The 23,193-nt window shown below is 43.4% G+C and overlaps 1 protein-coding gene across 6 annotated transcripts in view; it reads right to left on the bottom strand.

The window, feature by feature from the left end:
• Positions 1-801: 801 nt before the first annotated feature.
• Positions 802-23,193, bottom strand: part of WIPF2 (WAS/WASL interacting protein family member 2) — a 33,214-nt gene continuing 10,822 nt past the window's right edge. For 2 of the 6 annotated variants that reach the window (XM_070394486.1, XM_070394488.1), the window contains exons 2-10: positions 21,937-22,039; positions 18,710-18,973; positions 17,497-17,628; positions 13,715-13,847; positions 12,925-13,041; positions 11,937-12,593; positions 8,736-8,942; positions 6,586-6,687; positions 802-6,337 (exon numbers count right to left, since the gene is read on the bottom strand). In XM_070394486.1, coding sequence (XP_070250587.1) covers positions 6,297-6,337; positions 6,586-6,687; positions 8,736-8,942; positions 11,937-12,593; positions 12,925-13,041; positions 13,715-13,847; positions 17,497-17,559 — 1,320 coding nt within the window. In that variant the 5' untranslated portion in view covers positions 17,560-17,628; positions 18,710-18,973; positions 21,937-22,039 and the 3' untranslated portion in view covers positions 802-6,296. The remainder of the gene's footprint in view (positions 6,338-6,585; positions 6,688-8,735; positions 8,943-11,936; positions 12,594-12,924; positions 13,042-13,714; positions 13,848-17,496; positions 17,629-18,709; positions 18,974-21,936; positions 22,040-23,193) is intronic. The other 4 variants (XM_070394487.1, XM_070394490.1, XM_070394485.1 and 1 more) reach the window with 2 other exon arrangements.

The following is a 23,193-nucleotide window of genomic DNA, read 5'->3' as shown; positions in this document are numbered from 1 at the left end:
TAAAATGGAGGCTTTTTGCCCAGCTGGCATAGCTCAGTGATTGAGCATGGACCTATGAACCAGGAGATCACGGTTCAATTCCAGGTCAGGGCACATGCCTGAGTTGCTGGTTCGATCCCCAGTGTGGGGCATGCAGGAGGCAGCCAATCAAATAATTCTCTCATCATTGATGGTTTTTTCTCTCTCCCTTTCTCTTTCTCTCTGAAATTAATAAAAATATATTTAAAATGAAATAAAATAAAATGGAGGCTTTTGACCAGATGGTATTTTTGATATCTTAATAGGGCAATAGAACCTAAAAAGCAACCTTCACTTGCTCATATTTATTTTTACAACCGGGCACCTGAAAATTGTCCTTAGTAGCCTGAAATGGTAACATGTGCCCAACCAGTCTTAAGAAATTGTGAACAGCCTCGCTCCGTTACATGGGAGTGAGGGAGCAGAGGAAGCTATAAGTACTTAACATGCATATTGGAGCCTTGAAAACACCAGGAAGGATAGCAGTGGTCTATAAAAAAGCTTGCAGGAGTGAATGACCACTGTAGAAGCAGGCCGAGAATCACAGGGTATCAGATCGAAAGGTCTCTAAAAGCTTACCAACTTGAGGCATTCCAATATTCCAGTAGCATGCTGCACACACCACCATGCGGTTTCTTACTTCTGTGCCTCTGTCCTTGCTATTTCCTGTCTGGAATATTGCTCACCATCTTCCTTCCCTGGTTAATTACCATGAAGACTTTTTTAAAAAACATGTATTTTTATTGATTTGAGAGAGAAGGGGTGAGGGAGAAAGAGATAGAAACATCAATGATGAGAGAGAATCATTGATTGGCTGCCTCCTGCACGCCCCACACTGGGGATCGAGCCCACAATCCAGGCATGTGCCCTGACCGGGAATCTGTGACCTCCTGGTTCATAGGTCGAAGTTCAACCACTGAGCCACTCTGGCCAGGCCCATGAAGCCTTTTAATAGCCTGCAGAGGTTTCTCTTGGTAGCTGTCCTGAAGTCTTCTACTGGATTCTGAGCTCCCTGGAGGCAAAGGCCCTGTCCTATTCATCTTCATATTACAGATGCCTGGCACAGAGTAAAGTATGCAATAAGTGCTTGCTGAATGGAAAGGACATGCCTCATGAAGATTTTTTGTGGATAGACACTACACAGTCCTTTAAATCTCACACACCTAAACCTACAAGTGGAGAATAAATTCAATTATATGTAAAAAACAATGCAGACTGGGCTCCAGTGATGTCAGAGGTGAAGTATTTCCCCTCCAGTTATCCTCGAGGGCAGTTAGGGTCCTGAGGTTGACAGTTTAGTTCTCTCACCTCTGCAGAGTAATAGGAAGTCAGAGACCAGCAGCTTTCTTTACAGTGAGTCACAGTTTGTGGCTGGGTTGGGGCAGGAAATACTTAAGAGGCACATTCACAGTGAGCAGCGCTGTCCCAGTATCATTAGACTGGGCAAACTACTGCCCTTATCAACTGCTAATTCATACACAGTATCATGAGGGAAGGAATCAGATCACACTGGAAGGACCTGTCCGGCATCCTGTTGTACAAGTACATGTACACATACACACACATACACACACATTAGCAGGACCATCCCAATAGGACGGAGAAAGCTTATAGCATTAGGAAGTTGAGGGTCGTTTAGGCAAGCTCCCTTTCAGAGCTATTGAAAGTTACAAGAGTAACAAATCAAAATAGGTAGTTTATTCATCACATTAATAACAATGATGGGTCAAATAATCAGGAATTAGACCAATTTGGCAAGTATGGGTGAAAATGAAAGGAGCCTCATAGATTTTGATATCTAAAGTATGTGAGAGTGATTCATGTACACACCCATTCTGAAATCAGTATGGGAAACAATTTCAAGACCTTTGCCCATGATGAAAGTGCAAGTTAAGCTCAATAAGTCCTAGTGGTGATTATGTCAGCTGACCATAGTAAGCAGAGAATGTCTGGTTTAATTTTTACACCTAAAGTCAAAGTTCAAGAAAGCCTGCTTAGATTCCAACTCAAAAAGTAGTTAAGAAAAACAGCCAACACCCACATAAAAACAGACACACACAGAATCTACATGCTCTGCCTCCACCTTTCTTCACGCCTCAGTGTGTGAATCTGGCGTGCAACGCAGGCAGAAGGCATCACAAGGGACACAAAGAAAAGACACAAGGCCAGGAGGTGTCTGGGAAACCATAAGCAAAAGGGTTTCAGGTGGCAAATATAAATAATGGCCAACTCTATCAGAATCACCCAGTCAGAATGGCTACCCAGCACTGTGGTTTTCAAAATGTAACAGGAGGGAAGGACAGAAAACTCTTAAGAAGCTGCAGATGCTTCTGCCCAGGTCAGTGGACCTACCTCCCGAGAGGACCTGGGGTCAAATGACCACACAACCTGGAACATGACGTCACAGGTTTTCTCCCCTCTCTATGCCACCACAGGAGGCGAGATTCCAGACAAGAGTACACAGTTTTCAGTTTTTGGTTTTGTTTGTAAGCAACATTTAATTAAACCGCACGGCATCCAGGAGAAACAAATGTACCGAAGAATCCAACCTGAGACCAGATTATACATTTTTTAGAGGGTTGGAAAAAAAATCAATGCTAATTGGGAGAGGGAGCACTATAATCAGAATACAACTCCAAAATAAATCACACAATAAATTATTTTTTAAAAGAAAACTGACACACATATACACACTCACGCTCTTCACACATGCATTCTAGTCTTTTATTCAGTGTTGACTGACTTCCATGCTGGTAGTGTTGGGAAATGACGAAAGATAGATATGAGAAAAGTAGGCTTGGCCCCTCTGCCATCAGTAAAATGAGATTTAAGACAATTAGGGAACGCACTGATGTCAGAAACAAGAGTAGAAAGAAGGAAACAGCAGTTATCAAGGAAGATTTTAATTGCTTCAAAGAGGGAGAGAGGAAGAAAGCACAGAAATCTAACACAAGTAAAGGCACAATGAACGTGGAGTCGAATGGAACCAAACCCTTCCTTCAGTTAAAGTTATTCTTTTTTTTTTTCTTGTATGTTTTGAAGGTGGTTGTAGTTTTGTTTCATTTTGATGAGTCTTGAAGGCAGAGTTGTAATGCCTTCCACTCCCTAAGTTTAGGGCGGCCCAGAAAGCTACCCTAACTACATAGCCAGGGACTGAGATTTAATAGGGAAAGAAACTACAACTGGAATGTGAAGAATTTGATCTGTGGTTGATTGTAGGTTGGGTTTCCAGAAGGACAGACAGCTCAGTGTAGTGCCATCAAAGGGCCTCAGATGCCCTACACTCCACCCCCAGAGCTCCACAGCAGACCCTGGAGCCACCCTTCTCCCCCACTCCCATAAGCACTCAGCCTACAGATTATTTCAAGTGATCAGGAGAATTAAAACACACCCCAACCTGAGTTGCTCTGTAGCAAGTCTATTTACAATTTTCCTCACCTCTCCCTGGAGGTAAATCTGGATTTCAAGTTGGGAAACTATGGGGTGAGAGGGTGCCCCCAGTGCAATGGGCAGTGGCTAGTCTCTCTGCCTTTGCCAGCTGGAAGGACTGGGATGAATTTCTGGAGACAGCAGCTTCACATCCACTGGGTGGGGTAGCCCTCGACCCTCTCTCTGTGTAACCAGGCTGGAGGAAATCTCCATGACAGAGAAAACCACACCTGGAATATCCAAGTGCTTTGATCCAGGTTTGGTGACCAGAGAAGAGGGGGAAAGGAGGGCATCTAAGCTCATTTAAAAACCTGGAGGCCACTGCCCTACTTCCCAGAAAGGGCGGTAAGAAACAACTATAGTATTAAGTTTTCCCCCCTAGAGAAAAACATCATGAAATCAAACCCACACAAGGGCTTTTAACACAGCTTCCTGCTTAGTTGGGCAATGCCTCCTCCTTCTGGGAGGGGAGAAGGGGTTAATGGGACTGGGCAATAGCCTCAACATGAGACCACCCATCTCCCACGGAAGAGACAACATTGCCATAAACAGATAAAAAGCCATTTAAAAGGTGAGAAGTTGTAGTGCTCTTGCAGCCAGCCCACCTTCAATCTATATTACAAGCTTTTTACAACATACAAAATAGATCAATAACTATGAGGATCACATTCCCATTCTTCAATAGTAAATATACATGATAATAAATCTGTTATTAACAGAGGGACAAAATATGTATAAGGCAAAAGACATTTAAATAAGTACCGTGTCACCAACATGCGCTGAAGAAAATGCATCTAACTAGATCTAGACTGAGGCCTTTTCCCATGAGGCCAAGAAAATGAAAATAATCAATACCCATGTGACACAGTCCAAATGCTGGGGAATATGAGCAGCAGGTCACAGGGGAGGAAGGTATCAGCCCCAATGAAAAGCTGTGGTTTGGCTTTCACTTGTGATACTTATTTTGATGTTCTATGTTTGAGGAAAGGGGAAAAAATACATTTCTATAACATTATACAAAAGGCATCAACTCCCATTTCAAAAATAAATGGGAAGACTTCACAGTCTAAGTTGAGTAACTGATCAGCATCTACCCTGGAACGCTGCTGCAGTAGCCACTCTTGTTCTCCCTCCATTAGTGTCCCCTCTCTCAGCTCTATTCACTTCAGGATGCCAGGGACATTGCTGGGAGATAACTACTAACAGGTCTGAAAATAAGAATGATAATGGTTAGAGAAGTGTGAGGATAGACCTAATCACTGCTTGTCCCAAGAGGCAATATGGTCCAGGAGATGATAAAGGATAGCAGATACCATACAAATAACCCAAGATGAGCCCTCTCTCTTCTAGCACTGGGAAGGCTTGGGTTTCATCCGGCACCACGCACAGATCCTCAGTCTATGATCCAATAGGCTGGAAAGGTCCCTAAAATAGTTCAAGCCTGTGATGTAATTTTTTAACAGACTTTCCCCAACCATCCCAAAAAGTCACCTGCGCCTCCTTGCTCTTACTTCAAGCTTTGAGTAGCCTCTGCACTTCGCAGTAGCAAACCAAACACCTGTGTGTGGAGCCCAGGAGCCCTACTCTGCTGTTCTTGAACTAGGACCTGGAAGACGAAGACACAACATATTGGTGGCTGCCAAAGAAGGTAACTGGGCTGAGAGTCATCTCACCAAAGTCTTTGTGTTTCTTGGCACAGAGGAATCTTTGACTCATGAGCTTCCTCCCCGTTCTCTACTCTGCTGTTCACCACTCCGTCTTGGACAGGCAAGGGTGGAGAGAGAAGAATAGGAAGGTCCTTTCAGTGAGTGGGCTGTGAACTCTACAAGCTTCACCTTCCCTTCTTTGTCAGCGTGGCGTACCCAGCAAGGGCTGTGGTTCCTGGACAGGACTGAGTGGACCCCTGCCCTTCAGGACCAGCCAGAAAAGACTGAGGTGGACTCAAGGTCTTAGATAAGACCAAGACCCCAGCCCCATCTTCCTCTCTCCCACCGAAGTTTCTGGAGTTTGTGAACATGGAATGAACAAAAGTGACTTTTCTCTTGAGGGCCTGGGTGGTGGTGGGAAGAAACAGCGTCCCTCAGCCCAGCACCCTGAGGAATGGGGTGGGGAGCCCCAGGACTCAAATGGCTCCTGGTCCCTTTGCTGCAGGGAAACTGACAAACGCTAAAAGGCTTGCCAGTTTATTTACCCTCCCTTTTTATTAGCTGTTTAGTTCAACTGATTAGTATTTAGTGTTTATATCCAACTTATCCCTGGAGTGAGGGTATGGGGTAGGGTAAGAGCAAAACCAAAATGCCCCTGAAAATAAAGCAGACCCACTCCCTTGTCCTTTCTCCAAACTTGACCTTTAAAACAGATCACTTCTCTGCAAACTCCTTTCTTGTTTCACTAAAAATGTCCCCAACCCCCAAGTCCTGGCCAGCCATGTCAGCTTCCTAAATGATGAAATATACCCGCCACGCTTCCCCCAAAGTGGGTAGGAGGAGGTAGGAGTACCATTCTCCGCCCTGCCCCAACAATGAGTTAATTCATCACAACAAGGCACCTTTCCCCACGAGGAAAGCAGGCGACTTGGAAGCTGTTTCCTCATCTGGCTAGCAGGGATTGCTAGAGGAGGGATGGACGCAGGGTCTGAGACCCTACTGTCAATATAGAGTCCAATCACCAAGTCCAGAAGACGAGATGCATAGATGGAGGCGAGCTGGGAGGATGCTTGGAGTCTAGAGGTTGGTTGCACTGGAGAAACACGTCAGGAGTTCTCATGCAGGTTTCAGGGGAATGGGAGGGACCATCTGAGAGGAGGAGAGGGTCCATCCTTTTCCTGAGGAACAGGACCAAGCCAGGCTTCACCTGAGAATGGGTGGCAGAGGTGGGGCTCCACGGGCAGCTGAAAAACATTAACAATAAAAACCACATACACAAGACTACCCACCAGATCCTGAATAACCAAACATTCCTAAAATGAGAGACAAGCTCTATAAGCTAATCTTTAACACTGAGGGATTAGTTTTTGTTTTTGTTTTTAAAGAAAATGAAGATGAGGAGAAACAAATTTTAAAGAAAATTTCTAAGAAAAGCACACTGATTCTATTTTTTATGCAATTATGAAAAAACTTTCATGACTACTCATCTCACCTCGGTTTGTTTTGCTGGGATATACTCTCTGAAAGTGTTTATATTCTTCTGGAGCAGGAAAGTCTTCTACTGGATGGAAAGAATACTTTGACTCAAAATCATCTACAAAAGAAACAGAATATTAATTCATATCACCCTTCTGACTCTTCTTCGTGCCACTTCTGACTCTCCCCTTACTGGTCTCCATTTATTCTGATGTACGTGAGGGCCTGCCTTGCCCACTAAACCCAGGTTCCTAAGGACAGCAATAGCATTGCTCTATGTGCCTTGTATGCCCAGAAGATGTGCTCAAAGGTTCTCTACATTAAGGAATTAATCTTTGACCTGGCTGTTTTTGTTTATTTGTTTGTTTTGTTAATCCTCACTCGAGGATATTTTTCCAATGATTTTTAGAGAGAGGGAAAGACAGAAACATCAATGTGAGAAAAACACTTCGACTGGTTGCCTCCTGCCGGGCCCAGCAGGGAAGGAGCCTGTAACCGAGGTATGTGCCCTTGACTGGAATCAGTCCCCAGGCCGATGCTCTACCCACTGAGCCAAACCGGCTAGGGCTTGACCTGGTTTTAAAAAATATTTCCACCAAAAACCAGGCATCTAACAGGAAAGGAGCACAGCTGTTTGAATGGGAGGAGAAAAAAATAAAATTCTTTAACACAGCCATCTTAGAGACTATCACCATGGGATACCAACTGAACTGAATCTACAAATTGGTAGAAATTAACCTAAAATGGGAATATTTGTCACAATGAGTGAGAGTTCTGACCAGATAATTCCCTTTTGGCCCAGGTTACCCTCATGTAGTTCTGCAACACAGTTGGGATAGCCATCTCATGGCCCCGTGCCCACTTCCCACGGCCCCTCTATAAGAAGGCTCAAATGCTCTATGGGTGTGGCTTGGTGACCTTCCAAAGGACTTGATCTTCAAAGCAAAAACCCTGGTCCACCTAATCAGAATACACTAGAGCAAGTGTTAGGTCTGAAAGGGATTGTACAGATCTTCCCAGGAGTCTAATGATACCTTTGGGTAACCCATGAACACAGACAAGGCTTGGGGCAAGGGGAAGGCTAGAAGGGGTCAATGCGGGTTAAGGGGGACATATTTAATACTTTCAACAATAAAGATTTTAAGAATAAATAACTAATTAAAGAAGTTAACGAGATGAAATACGAGTTAGAGAGGTAGGTTAAAAAAATGTATTTTAGGTGGGGCCTAAGATTCATTGATAACCTTGGAAAAGTTACTCTGACACACTCCTGATTTACTCAACCTCCTCATTTCACAGATAAGGGAAGTGAGGCCCAGAGACGTGAAGCAACTTCCTTAAAGTAACACAGCTAGTTAGTGGCTTTGGTTTACTAGGTAAATATTGTCTACCTAGTGGGATGTTTTTTGTGTGGCAGTTTTATAACTTTCTTCAACAATCAGCAGTTAGTTCTCATGCACTTTAACTGTAGATTTTTAAAAGTGGTGACAGGTATGTAGGTAACCAATACACAGAGACTGCTTGGTGAATCTTCATCCCACTATGGTATGGGACATTCCTTACTCCTTTGGCCCAGACAGCTTTGTTGAGCCTGGTGTCACTGTGTACATCCGGAGTTCCCATCTCCTTCATGGCCAATTTTTGCATTTCTTTGAGTGCTTCTTGAAACTCACTTCATGGATGTGCTTGTGACTGTTGATGGTGTATTCTCTGGTCACTGACTCTTTGATGGCAGAAGGGCCCCTCTTCTTGCTACCCTTCTTTGTGAGAGCCATCATGGCGGGCCCAAGTTGGAAATAAAGTTTATTTTGTTTTTAAAGGGCCAGAAAGGAGCTCTCCTTCCTAGAGGAATGCTCACTTCCTGTCTGAGTAATCCTGAAGAAGATGAAGTCTCTGACTTAAAGGTAACCACAGCTAATGATCCTTAAGGAGCAAGAGAATGGCTTTAGAGTTAGCATGACACCTGCTGATTTTACCTCAATCTATCCCAAAGCAACCCATGCTTAGAATTTGCGTAAGGAAAGGAACATCAATGGACAGGCATTAGAAGTCAGATGTAAAGTCAGGAGAGGAACTGGTGTGAACAGCTGTAAGTGACCATTCCCATTCTACAGGAGTTAGTAAGTCGCCACAGGAACTATGAGACTAAAACAGCTAGCTACTCACCCAAGAAAGATCGAACAGTGGTAATAGAATCTCTGTGGCCATTCCTCAAGGGTGGAGGAGGAGGAGGTGGTGGCCCAGCTGGAGTCCTTGAGGGCGGGGGTGGGGGCTTTCCTCGGCTCAGAGGTTCTGACCCGTGTCGGTATGGTGGTGGGGGAGGGGGAGCATCCCTGGCACCATTTCGGATCATGGGTGGCGGGGGTGGAGGAGCTGCAATTAAAATCCAAAGCAGTTAGGTTTGGCTATAGAGGCTCTGTGAGCCTCTGAGCACCATGTTACATATCATATTCACCCTCCTCCCATCCCTGCTCTACCAAAGTGCAGAATAAATGTGTGACTTTTTCATTTCCCACAAGTCAGTCAAGAATCTATGTATTCTTGATGATTTTTTTTTCCTGCTTTTCCATGTCTTCCTCCACAATTCTAATTCAGGACTTCCTTATACTTAGTCTGTTCTACTGCAAAAAGCCTCCCAAATGTTCTTTTTGCTTCTAATCTCTTATACCAATCCACTGTGTGCACCATCAACTCACTAATCTCCCCACACTTTGCTCAAACTTTTCAAGAGCTTTGCAGTTCCTACATCATAAAGTTTCAAACTCTTAGCTTCCAACCCAATTGAGTTTCCCCCAATTATCCTCCTTTCTTGGATAACCCATTACCCCAGTCAGTCTGATCTCACCTTCCTTCCTTTTTTTTTTTTTTGGTTAATCCTCACCCGAGGATATTTTTTTCATTGCTTTTCAGAGAGTGGAAGGGAGTGAGGTAGAGAGAGAGAGAGAGAAACACTGATGTGAGAGAGACACATCCACTGGTTGCCTCCCTCCTGCAGGCACTTGGACACAGGTATGTGCCCTTGACCTGGAATAAAACCCACGACCCTGTGGTGTGCAAGCCAATGCTCTAACCATGGAGCCATGCCAGCCAGTTCTCCGCTTCCTTTCTTGATTTCTAGGCTGGGGTAGGTACCTCTCCCACTGTCACCTCTGTATCTCATCCATTCTACTATATTATACTGTAATTAGGCATTAGATGTGCCCCTTCCCAGTAGACTGTATATTCATTGAAGTCAGAGAGTATTGTCCATTCATTTAAGTACCCAACCATACCAAATGTACAGCACATGGTAGGCATTCTATCAACCTTTGCTGAATAAACCAAAGTACATATGTTTTGCTCTTGTGACTCCTTCATAATACTCGGAAATACCATCCCTCTTCCCTCACCACCAAATCCTAGCTATCCTTTAAGCTTCAACTCAAGTTTCATCTTCTCAAGGCTTTCCCAAAGCAATCCACTCTATTCCGAACTCTTCCTTCTTTGGTCTCCCAAAGCATTCATAGGTATGTCACTTTTTAAAAAAATGTATTTTTATTTATTTCAGAGGGGAAGCGAGAGGGAGAGAAAGACAGAAACATCAATGATGAAAGAGAATCATTGATCAGCTGCCTCCTGCATGCCCCCCACTGGGGATCAAGCCCACAACCCCAGCATGTGCCCTGACCTGGAAACAAACCATGACCTGCTGGTTCATAGGTCGATGCCCCCCAACTCCCTTAAGGGATTTCCATATTTTATCTCCAAGTCCTCTCTTATTCCTGCATTTGTGAACTCATTCCAATTAGACTTTTACTTTCACCTTCCCTCCACCACTCCACTAATACCCAAAACGACCCCATGTTGTTTGGAGTCCCCCAAAAAGATTCCCGTATTGCTGAGGCCAATGTCATTTCGGGCTTCAATTTAACTGACCCAGCTATAGCATTGGACACAACCCTAGAAGAGGTAGATGAGACTGTGTATTCTTTACAAAATAGCATGACTGAAAGCAGAGTGAGGGAGACTAGGACAGCTGTCTGGGGCTTTCTCATATCCAGGAATTTTGGCTCACTCAATCTTGGAATTTCTCCATCTCTCTTTCTTCCTTTCCCTTCTTCCTTCCTCACTAGAGGCTCTTTCTCAGCTTGCCCTGCTTGGCAGTCTTCATCTCTCTGACCTCTAATCTAGGAGGGCCCCCAGGTTTAGACCTCTTCTCTATACTCTCTACCTGGGTGATCTGACTCAGCATGTCGTTTTCAATATCGTTCGAATTTCTCTCTCTAGCCCAGACCTCTCCTCTGAACTTCTGAGTTGATAGCCAATCACCAATTAATTATTTCCTCTTGAAAGTCTAACAGGCATCTCAAACTTGAGTTGTCCAAAACTGAGTATTTTCCCCAAACCCGCTGTGGTCCAACCCACCTGCCGTATCTTGCAATAGCCTCATAAGTGGCGTCTTTTTGCCACCTCTGTCTTCCCGCAGTCTGTTCTCAACATAAAAGCTGACATTTTTATTTTATTTTTTTAAATATGTTTTTATTGACTTCAGAGAGAGGAAGGGAGAGGGAGAGAGGGATAGAAACTTCAATGATGAGAGAGAATAATTTATTGGCTGCCTTCTGCCCACTGGGGATCGAGCCACAACCCAGGCATGTGCCCTGACCGGGAAACAAACCATGACTGCTCCTGGTTCATAGGTTGATGCTCAACCACTGAACGACACCAGCTTAACTAAGGTGACCTTTTTAAAGGTAAATATATGCTACTTCTCTGTTTCAACCCCTCCAGTGGCTTCCAATATTAAACAAAGTAAAACCCTAAGTCTTTACAAAGTCTTACAATGTTCTCCCGTGGAAATCTAGCTTTCTGATCCCATGTTCTGCCACGCTTCCCCTCACTCATTCTAGTCCTGTCTCAATGTCTTTGCATTTGCTGTTCTCAGTGCCTGCTTAGCTTATTCCCATATCGTCTTCAGTCTTGATCAAACTGACCCTAACCTCATCCCCACCCCTGCAATTGGAAATATCATCACCCCATCCCACCCCAGTATATTCTATCCCCCTTCTCTGCTTTGTATTTCTCTAAAGCACCTACATACTATGTATTTACACACTATGTATTTACATACTAGTATATATATTTTTTAAATATATTTTTTACTAATTTGACTATATGCTAAAACAGGATTTTTTTACATTTTCTATTTATTGCTGTTTCCCTAACAAAAAAGTCTGACTCACAAAAAGGCATTCAATAAGCCTGTTGAATGAGTAAGTGAATTCTTATCTTTAGTCACTAAAGGAGAGCTCTGGGGGAAAGAGTGAAGAGAAAAGAGAAGCTCAACTCTCAGTGTGTTAGGGAAAAAAAGTGTGTGCAGGCACTTACCTGCTCCCCGAGTGGGAGGGTCTCGGGCTGGGGGAGGTGGCCTATTACTCTGTAAAGAAGGAGAGACTGAAGTAGGTGGAGGAGGTGCTAGGCCTCTGACAGGCCCTGGTGTCTTCCTATGCAAAGAATTGTGTCTCTGTGGCAGCTCAGGGGCTGACTCGTTAGTGGGACTAGAGGGTCCATTGGGGACCCCTGGAGGCTGGCGGTAAGGCGGAGGAGGAGGAGCCAGAGACTGGCCACTTGGTCCCGTTCTGATATTCACAGGGGAAGGAGGTGGTTTGACTGGGGGTGGAGCAGGAGGTCCATCTCGGCCAGGGTGAAGCCTTTGTCCGGGTGTGGGTGGCAAGGGTTTCTCTCTGTTGTAGGCAGGGGCTTTGTTGCTGTGCATAGGCAGAGGTGCAGGGGGTGCGTTGGCACGCCGCCCTGGTGGTGGCGGAGGAGGGGCAGAGGAGCTGTGCTTCATGCCCGGACTGCTGGTGGTGATAGGCCGAGAGAGGTCCGGTAATGAAGGTCTCTGCATCCGGGGCAGTTCTGGGAGTGAGGCTCGGCCGCTGTCGGTATCATCTTGAGGGCGCCCACTGGCTGTAGACCCTGGAGGCCTTGGGGCAGCAGCTCGAGAACTGGGAACTTGCAGGGCTGGCTTACCAGCTAGGTTCTCTACAAACAGACCAGACAGCACACTGGGTCAAGAGAGCTAGAGATACATTGGTTAGTATCTCTAAGTCACCCAGCCTCACTTCCTTGCACAGCAGCAGGGAAAGAATTTGTATAGTACAGGGTTTTAATCTGGCCCACTAACAAATATTGCTGATATAAGTTGAATACATTTTTATGTAATGCCTTTGCTTTCATCTACTCTATAACTCCACCCCTGCTCCCTCTCCTTCCTCCCACCTCTACCACATTCCTCAACCCCAGATGAACCACTTGGGACCAGTAGGAAAGGAATGCACTTGGGAAATATCGTAAGAAAGTACTTATCAGATACCTGAAACGTCCTTAGCTCCCACATGGCGGAGCTTCGGCACTCCTCCTTGGAAGAGACCGCCCTTGGGCTGCAGGGCACCTGCTCCAGAGCCATAACCACCACCGCTTCCTTTGGGTTCTGGAAAGCATACCATCAGAGCTTTCATTTCATATGCTCCAAGCTGGTGATCAACTTAATCCTGAGGAAAAACTCCTCCTCTATTTGGGTTCTAATTTGCAAACAAGACAATCTTGCTTTTGCCTTTGCATTAAAAAAATAAAAGTGAAGCCTCTCTGCTCCACAGCTTCATGTAGGGATGAAAGTCTTTGCTGCGATGAAAGAAAAACAACAAAAGGAACAAGGAGCCAATCTTCCCTTATTTGGTTGGGCCAGAGGGATAACCTGGAGAAAGACACGTTCAACAGAGTTCCTTGGGCTCTGCTCTCATAGTCGAGGATTATAAGGGGAGAACGGCCAGGGACACAGGTGTGAACACACTCTCCAGTGGCCTTTCGGAACGGACACTTGCAGCAATTATGAAATCATCACTGGCTTCCGCTGAGCGGTTTTTGGGACTGTAGTGGTCTCCTCAGAGAACAGCAAGGATGTGCCCTAACAAGCATAACAAGCACTAGTGACCGTAGGAGACGGAAGTCTTACTGAGAAAGCTTCCCAAAGGTCGAAAAGATGTTCCTAAGTTACGGGAAGATCATCAAAAGACATCCCAGGAAAAAACTTGCCCACTCAAGACCCAGCAATAAAAATGACAAGCCCAGCCAAGTTTTCAAATCAATCCTAGGCTTAGACTCACTCTCTATGACGGGAGCACTCCGATCATTAATGTTGGTCACCTTCTTCAGCTTGGTCCCTTTGCAGATGTCCTGTAAGAGGGCACCTCGACCCCGCTGCTCATCTCTACTCAGCTTGATCTGCTCTGTGTTTCCCTAGAGGAAGAGGAATATATAAGAAGTTCAGCATAAACAGTCCCCTTCATCACAAGCTTGGGATAAATGCCTTAAGCCAAACTGAGGGTTCCATGAGATACCTATCTAACTTAATCAGATATATATGCCACACATCACACCATGGTAATGTACATTACCATTCTTCTTAGTCCTTTTGCTCCTATTGTACCTCCTATTCAGATGTCTCTGATTGGAGGCCTGCACTAATACTTATTGAATACCTAATGCACTAGGGTTGTGTGTTAGATGCTTTAGATATATCAGCATCATCAAGGCAAACATCTACTGAACCCCTGCTAGGGGTTATCTCATTTAAATGTTGAAACATTCTATGACCAACTACAACAGGAACACAGGGATAGACAGCAAGATAAATGGCCCAGATCTATATAAGAAATAATAAAAGTATATTTCATCAGAAAGAATAGATTATTAAATACAAGATGTTAATAACACTGGTAATTTTTGAAAAAAAAATAAAGTTAAATACATTTCTACCTCACAGCTTATTCTCAAACAATTCTAGCTGAATTATAATATTTAAGTGTAAAAACTATAGAAATACTATATTTAAAAAACTGCTAAGGGAAGAACATTCTAAATATGACAACTAAAATACAGGAAAAGAAAAATAAAAGACAGGAAAAGATCAATAGATTTGCTTAGTACAAATTATTTATTAGGAATATAAGTAAATAAACAGGTGATATACTGGGAGGAAAAATCATCTGTGACAAATGTAACATATGATAGACACAAAAGATAGTGTCCTAAATCTATAGAGCATTAAAATACAAAGATGACTTAGGAATCAACAGGATAATAAGCAAAGAATATGAACAATACTATGTAAAAGAAATCAAAGAACCCAGCTGGTGTGGCTCCATGGTTGAGTGTCAACCTATGAACCAGGAGATCACAGCTCGATTCCAAGTCAGGGCACATGCCTGGGTTGCTGGCTCAATCCCCAGTGAGGGGCTTGCAAGAAGCAGCCGGTCAATGATTCTCTCTCATCACTGATGTTTCTATGTCTCTCTCCCTCTCCCTTCCTCTCTAAAAATCAATAAAAATATATTAAAAAAATAAAAATAAAAAAGCCAGCAAATATGAAAAAAAATCAACTACAATAAAAGAAATACAGGGTAAAACACTATCATTATCTACCTATGACATTAATGAAGGTTAAAATTGTAACTAAAAAGGATGCTAGCTTTGCCTTACCCAGTTTGGCTCGGTGGATAGAACATTAGCCTGAGGACTGAAGGGTCCTGGGTTCAATTCTAGTCAAGGGCACGTACCTCGGTTGCAGGTTCCCTGGCCCTGGTTGAGGTGCATGCAGGAGGCAACCAATCAATGTGTCCCTCTCACATCGATGTTTCTCTCTGTCTCTCCCTCTCCTTTCCACTCTCTAAAAAAAAATCAATGGAAAAAAGTCCTCAGGTGAGGATTAACAAACAAAAAAAATGCTAGTTTTCTGAAGGCAGGAACCAGTGAGCAATGATGTACAGTGCCTGACACCTGGCAAATGTTCAAAAAATGTGTAAAATAACTAACTGCCCAATGGTGGTCATCATAAGGATTCAGGGAAATAGGCAGTCTTTTGTACTACCTGCAGTTAGATAAGTTGGTATGATCTTTCTAGAAAGTGATTTATGTGTTAAACACCTTTTAAAAGTCTAAAACAGGAATTCTACTTCTAGGAACTGACTTTAAGAAAACAATTGAATAAGTGCACAAACATGTTAATACTATAGCAAAAACACAGTTTATAATAGCACAAAACTGAAAATAATCCAGAAGTTAAACCAAAAAGAACAATGATAACCAACAATGGGATGCCAGATAAGCTCTTAAAGAAGTATAAGTAAATATCTTTTCATGATAGTAAATGTTTACCACAATCAAGTGAAAAACATTATAAAACAATATTTATAGCATGATTCCAGTTTTCTCTATCAGTAACCTAAGTACTTACCTCACGAGGTAGTTTTTAGAAATGACAATACTTGTCAAGAGCCTAGCAGTGTCTGGTGCATAATAAAAGCTCAATGGCCTTAGCTGGATTTGCTCAGTGGATAGAGCGTTGGCCCTTGGACTAAAAGGTTGAGGGCACGTACCTCGGTTGTAGACTTGTTCTCAGATCCCTAGCCCTGGTCAGGGAGCATATGGGAGGCAACCAATTGATGTGTCTCTCACATCAATGTTTCTCTCTCTCTCTCCCCTCCCTACCACTCTAAAAGTCAATAGAAAAATATCCTCAGGTGAGGATTAACAAAACAAAATAAAAAAGTTCAATGCACAGTAGCTAGATTTCATTTGGAAGAAAAACCCACACACAGCAAATTTCTGGAAGGATACACACTGATAGTAGCAAAAGTTAACTTCTGGTAAGAATTATTTATGTTTATCTGTATTATCTAGTTTTCTTATAATCTCCTATATAATAAAAGGATAATATGCAAATAGACCAAACGGCAGAACAACCGAACAACTGGTCACTATGACGTGCGCTGACCACCAGGGGGCGTGCGCAGAACATGGCGGGTGTTGCCTGTGGTGGGATGGTGGAGCAGATGGGGGCGGGGGGGCGGCACCAGACCGAGGCAGGGCGCGGGTCGCTGTCATCAGGGTGAGCCTCTGGTGGTTACTGAAAATTCTTTGCTCCCACGCCGCAGTCCCACCCAGTGCTCCTGCCTGCTGCTGGCACAGGAGCTGCCGCTCACACCCGCTGCCTGCCCTGATCGCCCCTCAGGGCTTCTCCACCTCCCCCTGCTCCTGAGGAGCGATCGGGGCGGGCAGCCACCTCTCGCACCTGCTGCCGGTGCCAGCCCCACTCACACCCACAACCGGCACTGGAGCCGCCGCTCGCATCCACTGCCAGTGCCTGGCTGCCGGCCCTGATCACCCCTGAGGCCTTCTCCACCTCTCCCTGCTCCACTGGTTTTAAACATCCCATTACTGACACTTTAAGTCTTCTTACTAATACATTCCATAAACTCCTTTCTTTCTTGATGGGGTGTTAGACTTGATTGATTTGGTTTGAAAGCTAACTGATTTGGAGAAGATGAAATGGTTGCAAAGAATCAACGACCAGAAATTGCTACCCCTTTTCTCAAAGATGCCAAAGAAATGATGTACTGACCTTTAAGAACAAAGCTTTAGGAGGGAAACATCAGTTCCTACTCTGATGCCACCTGTCCAAATATCCATTTAGACCAGTGGTTCTCAACCTTCTGACCCTTTAAATACAGTTCCTCATGTTGTGACCCCAACCATAATATTTTCGTTGCTACTTCATAACTATGATGTTGCTACTGTTATGAATCGTAATGTAAATATCTGATATGCAGGATGGTCTTAGGCGACCCTGTGAAAGGGTCGTTCGACCGCCAAAGGGGTCGCGACCCACAGGTTGAGAACCGCTGATTTAGACTGAACCAGGACAAGAAAACAAGAAGCTATTATGGTCCTCAGAAGACCTCTCAAATATCAGAACTAACTGATAAGACTTGACTTGTTTATTCTCCATCTTCCTGCACCACAAGTCTTTGAGTACGGTATGGCTTATACCAGGAAGCCTTAAATATCCACTAAGGTTTTGAGATAGCCGAGTGGCAGGATTACCCACCTGATTAAAAGTGGGAGGTGGAGGAGGACCAGGAGGGGGTGGAGGGGGAGGAGGAATTGGCATCCTTGCCCAGCTCGCAGTTGGCACTGCTCTCTCTCCGTTTTAATTTGCAGCTTTAGGTCACTCATATACCTGCAAATGAAATAAAAATTCATGAGAACTTTGCCATTAGACACACCGAGTACCAGGAGAACTAGGGGACTGGGCATGACACCAGAGAAACTAAGCACCTCATTTACTAGTTCCACTGTGCTATAGTCCAGAGCTTGGTAAATTTTTCTTTAAAAGGCCAGATAATAAATATTTTAGGCTTCGTAAGGCACCTATAGTCTCTGATACCTATTATTCTTTTTGTTTTAATATTTTTAATTAATAAATTTTATTTTTTTAGATTCAAAGCAAAACTGAACAGAAAGTACAAACAGCACTCATATACCCCTGCACCCTCCCCGCACCCCAACACACACACAAGCCTCCTCAATTATCTACACCTTGCAGTGGTCCCTTTGTGACAATGGAATCTATATTGACACTTCATTATCACCCAAAGTGCATAGTTTACATTGGAGTTCACTCCTGGTGTACATTCTATGGGTTGTGAAAAATGTACAATGACAACTACCCACCACTGTATTATCATACAGAAGGGTTTCACTGCCCTAAAATAATTTGTGATCTATCTATTCAACTATCCTTCCCCCCAACCTCTGGCAATCACTTATCTACTGTCTTTATAGAACTGCCTTTCCTAAAATGTCATATAGTTGGAATCATAATTCCTTTACTTAGGCATTTAAGTTTCTCCCGTGTATTTTCAGGGCTGGATAGCTGATTTATTTTTAGCGCTGAATAATATTCCATTGTCTGGACGTATCACAATTTATTTATCCATTCACCTACTGAAGGATATTTTGGTTGCTTCCAACTTTAGCAATTATGAATAAAACGACTATAAATATCCTTGTGTGGACATAAGTTTTCAGCTCATTTGAATAAATACAGTAGGTCCTTGGGTTACATCAGAGATCTATTCCTACGCCGTAACACAATTTTCGCCATAAGTCAGAACCCACTTAAATAAGCACCTATGTCACTCACATGAAGCACATACACAGCAGTAATGAAGTGAAACAGTAAAAAAAATGTAAAAGATAACAATCCTGACCTTTACTTGTGGTAAATAATAAATAAAAAACATAAAGCACATACGTACATACGTCGAAATGATGGAACTTTTTTTTTATAAATAAATGGGAGATGGCGACGTAACCACGAAAAGACGTATGTCGAGTCTGACGTAACCCGAGGACTGCCTGTACCCAGGAGCATGGTTGCTGGATCACAGGGTAATAAACTGCCAAACTGCCTTCCAAAGTGGCTGTAACATTCTGCATTCCCAAGAGCAGTGAAGAGAGTTCCTGCTGCTCCACATTCTTGTCAGTAATTGGTGTTGTCAGTGTTTTAGATTTTGGCCATTCTAATAGGTGTTTAGTGGATCAATGTGCCAGAAACAGAAAAGACAGAAGAATCGGTATCTAGAGAAACATGAGGCTATGCACATAGTTCAATGTTCTAAAATTTGTTAACTTGCTAAATTCATTCATTCATGAATTCACCTACTATCCAATAAATATTTATTGAGCACCCACCAGGTGCCAAAGCATCTATCTATATAATAAAAGCCTAAGTGACCTTTATGTCGTAATGACCAAAATGACCGGTCGCTATGATGCGCAATGGCCACCAGGGGGCAGACGCTCAGTGCAGAAGCTGCCCCCTGGTGGACAGTGTGCTCCCACAGGGAGAGTGCTGCTCAGCCAGAAGCCAGGTTCACGGCTGACGAGTGCAGCAGCGGTGGTGGGAGCCTCTCCTGCCTCCGCGGCAGCACTAAGGAGCATCAAGCCAAGCAGTAAGGAGCAGCAAGCAGTAAGGAACAATGGGTCCCAGACTGCAAGACAGCGCAGGCCGGGCTGAGGGACAATCCGCAGCCCCCCCCCCCCCCCTGCAGTGCACGAATTTCATGCACCAGGCCTCCAGTTGTTCTATAACAATGGTTGTCAGCTGGGTGATTTTGTCCCCCAGGAGCCATTTAGCAATGTCTACAGACAGTTTTGATTGATACCAATGAGGGATGCTACTGGCATCTAGTGGACAGAAAACAAGGATGCTGCTAAACATTCTATAACACACAGGATAGCCCCTTCCCCCCAACAAAGAATTATCCAGGCAAAAATGTCAATAATGCTGAGGTTGCCCAGCTGGTGTGGCTCAGTGGATGAGTGTCAACCTATGAACCAGCAGGTCACGGTTCAATTCCCAGTCAGGGCACATGCCTGGGTTGTGGGCTTGATCCCCAGTGTGGGGTGTGCAGGAGGCAGCCAATCTATGTTAACAAAAGTTATAGATACTTGTAACATTTTCTATGTTTATTGGTATTCTCTAATTTTTCCCATAGTTTTAGTACAGTAAAAATATTTTAATGAGATATCACTAACATTTAATAAAATGACAAGCCATTCACAATGTATTAGTAATATCAGATTAGAAATCAGTAGGTATATATATATAAAAAGAGGTTGTGCTCTCATCATTGATGTTTCTATCTCTCCCTTTCCCTTCCTCTCTGAAATCAATAAAAATATTTTTTAAAAATAATACTAGTAGCCCTAACCGGTTTGGCTCAATGGATAGAGCGTCAGCCTGTGGACTCAAGGGTCCCAGGTTCGATTCCAGTCAAGGGCATGTACCTTGGTTGCGGGCACATACCCAGTAGGGAGTGTGCAGGAGGCAGCTGATCGATGTTTCTAACTCTCGATCCCTCTCCCTTCCTCTGTAAAAATTCAATAAAATATATTTTAAAAAAATAATACTAGTAATAATGCTGAGGGTCATAAACACTGTTCTAGAAGCTAAACAATTTTCTACAATCTTGGGGCTTACATTCTAGTGCAGCGGTTCTCAACCTGTGGGTTGCGACCCCTTTGGGGGTCGAACAATCCTTTCACAGGGGTCGCCTAAGACCATCGGAAAACACATATATAATTACATATTGTTTTTGTGATTAATCACTATGCTTTAATTACTCATTATCTCAGTTACTGATAAGTAAAACACACACACCAGGAAATCACAAAGGGAGAATGTAGGGATAGGGTGAAGTATAGCATTCTTTTAGATAGAATTGCAGGGAGAGGAGGCCAGAGATGAGTGGCTGGCTCATCAAACAAGTGTCTCCATGAGCAGAGCAAGCCCTATGACCATTTCAGAGAAGAGCATTCCAAAAAGAATTAACAGCAAGTGAAAAGCCACTGAGATGGGGATGAGCTTAATGTGTTAGACAACTGGTAAGAAGACCAGGGTAGCTAGAATACAGTGATAAGAGTGGCAGGAAATGAAATCTGAGGCCTTGTAGGTCATCCTCCAAATCCAAAAGTAGTACCCTTCTCCATTTAATATGCCTATAATACCCCAAAGTCTAAACGAACCAACAGCTTCACACCTACAGGAAACCATAAATTCAATCAGTTATTTCATTAATCCCAGACTGCTCTTGATCTCTTGGTTTAAGCACAACTAGGGACCTATGTACCATCTGGAAGCTTTCCAGGGTTAAAAGTTACCTGATGATAATCTGCCTTCCTGTAGACCTGCCCTTCAACTTTGCTCCTGAGAAGCAGTATAGCATGGGAGGCAGGAGCTCATTACCATAGTGGCATAATGGCCTCCAGCTCCTAAGCTAAAGAACCCCAACATGGGAGAAGAGCCAGAGCTACCTGAGAGTATTCACATGCCTCTCCCGGAGACTAACGAACAGCAGGAGCCAAACAGGTCCCTATAATTACATGGGAATGATGTCAACACAGAATTATGAACACACCTCCATGTGTTCTAGGGCATTATGCAGTAGAGGGTCTCCACTAAAGCATTTTTGTTTTAAAATACAAGGAAACAGACTAGAACAGCCGTGGGCAAACTACGGCCCGCGGGCCGGAAATGAATAAAACTAAAAAAAAAAAGACCGTACTCTTTTATGTAATGATGTTTACTTTGAATTTATATTAGTTCACACAAACACTCCATCCATGCTTTTGTTCCGGCCCTCCGGTCCAGTTTAAGAACCCATTGTGGCCCTCGAGTCAAAAAGTTTGCCCACCCCTGGGCTAGAATAACTTCCAGTTATACAAAGTTTACTACCCTCCCCACTGCCAAAGGCTTTGTATAATGTGAGAATAATCCTCAGCACTCTTCTCCCCCTTGAAATTCAATTCAGTCAAACCTCTGATGAAACAGATTTCTATCATGATGGAATTAATTAAAATTTCAAGGTTACTCCATGAAGGGGGGAAAAATCCTATTTCCAACTGCAGGCATTTTTCAATCATGAACAATTCAACTATGCAGCAAATCTGATTGATCCAACAAGTAATAAAAATCACATACCCACTGTGAATATTGAAACTGAAAATCCTAGGACTTCTACAACTAAACCTGGATGTTTTACTCTTTAGATCAATGATTTTTCAGTTACAAGCAGCACATAACCCTGGAAGACAAAAGGAAGGAGGCCAAACAACAATATATAACTACATAATGAAATCCTTTCACATATAATTTCTCTAATAAAAACATAAGTATACATCCCAATAATGCAGCTTTTCTCCATGACTCTTTCCTCTTGTCCCAGATTACTTTTTAAAAATGTAAAGTCAGGAAGTCTACTTATTCACACACTTGATGTGGTAAATATCAGGTACCACAGGTTATCCCCAAATACAGGGTAACCCAGGAGCCAAGTCCTCCCATCTAAAGTGATGGCAGCCCTAGCCAGTTTGGCTCAATGGATAGAGCGTTGGCCTGCAGACTGAAGGGTGGATTCTGGTCAAGGGCCCGTACCTTAGTCGTAGGCTTAATCCCCAGCCTCGGTTGGCCTGTGTGGGAGGCAACCAATCGATGTTTCTCTCTCACATCAATGTTTCTCTCTCTGTGTCTCTCCCCCTTCCTTCTAGTCTCTCTAAAAATCAATGAAAAAATATTCTCGGGTGAAGATTAACAACAACAACAAAATCTTTAAGTGTTAAAAAAAAAAATTCCTGGATTTGGACAACAAAATGATGCAGAAAGTAGCTCAATGTTCATAACTATTATTTCCTACCCACCCACACATCCCAGGAACCAGTGGATTTAGAAATGCTGGCTAAAAAATGGAGTCACACAAGGCCAAAGTTACTACCATCAGCCAGCATTTAACTAGAGAAGAGAGGAATTAATCAGATGAAGAACACACATTCTAATTTAGAAATCCAGACCAAAGCTAGACAGACTAAAACATAGTCTGAATACAAAAGCAAAATTAGGGGAAGCCTAAGGAGTTTGCCTTGGAGATTTAAGATAGCAATAAATGGTTTAGAAGACCTTTCTAAAACAGTTTCCAAACTTGCCTGAAGTCAACACACAACCTAGGGCATTTGTTAAAAAAACAAATACAGAGAGATTCCTGGGCCCTAATCCTTGACCTTCTAAAGTCCTAAGTTTCCCAGAAGAGAGAATTGATATTCAACAATTCTTGATGGTAGGGAAGTCTGGAAAATACTAAAGGAGTAACTGCACAGACACTATCTGAATAACTATCAGCACGAAATAGCTAATGAGTATATTGGCTAAACATGAATACGCTGCATCCATTTTTATCATAAAACA

This window comes from Myotis yumanensis, unplaced genomic scaffold (genome assembly GCF_028538775.1).
Source record: "Myotis yumanensis isolate MYYU_CA2020_CCGP unplaced genomic scaffold, mMyoYum1.0.hap1 SCAF_16, whole genome shotgun sequence".
NCBI classification, from domain to species: Eukaryota; Metazoa; Chordata; class Mammalia; order Chiroptera; family Vespertilionidae; genus Myotis; species Myotis yumanensis.
Note: the sequence above shows the minus strand (reverse complement) of the source record. Positions and strands in the feature narration are given on the sequence as shown.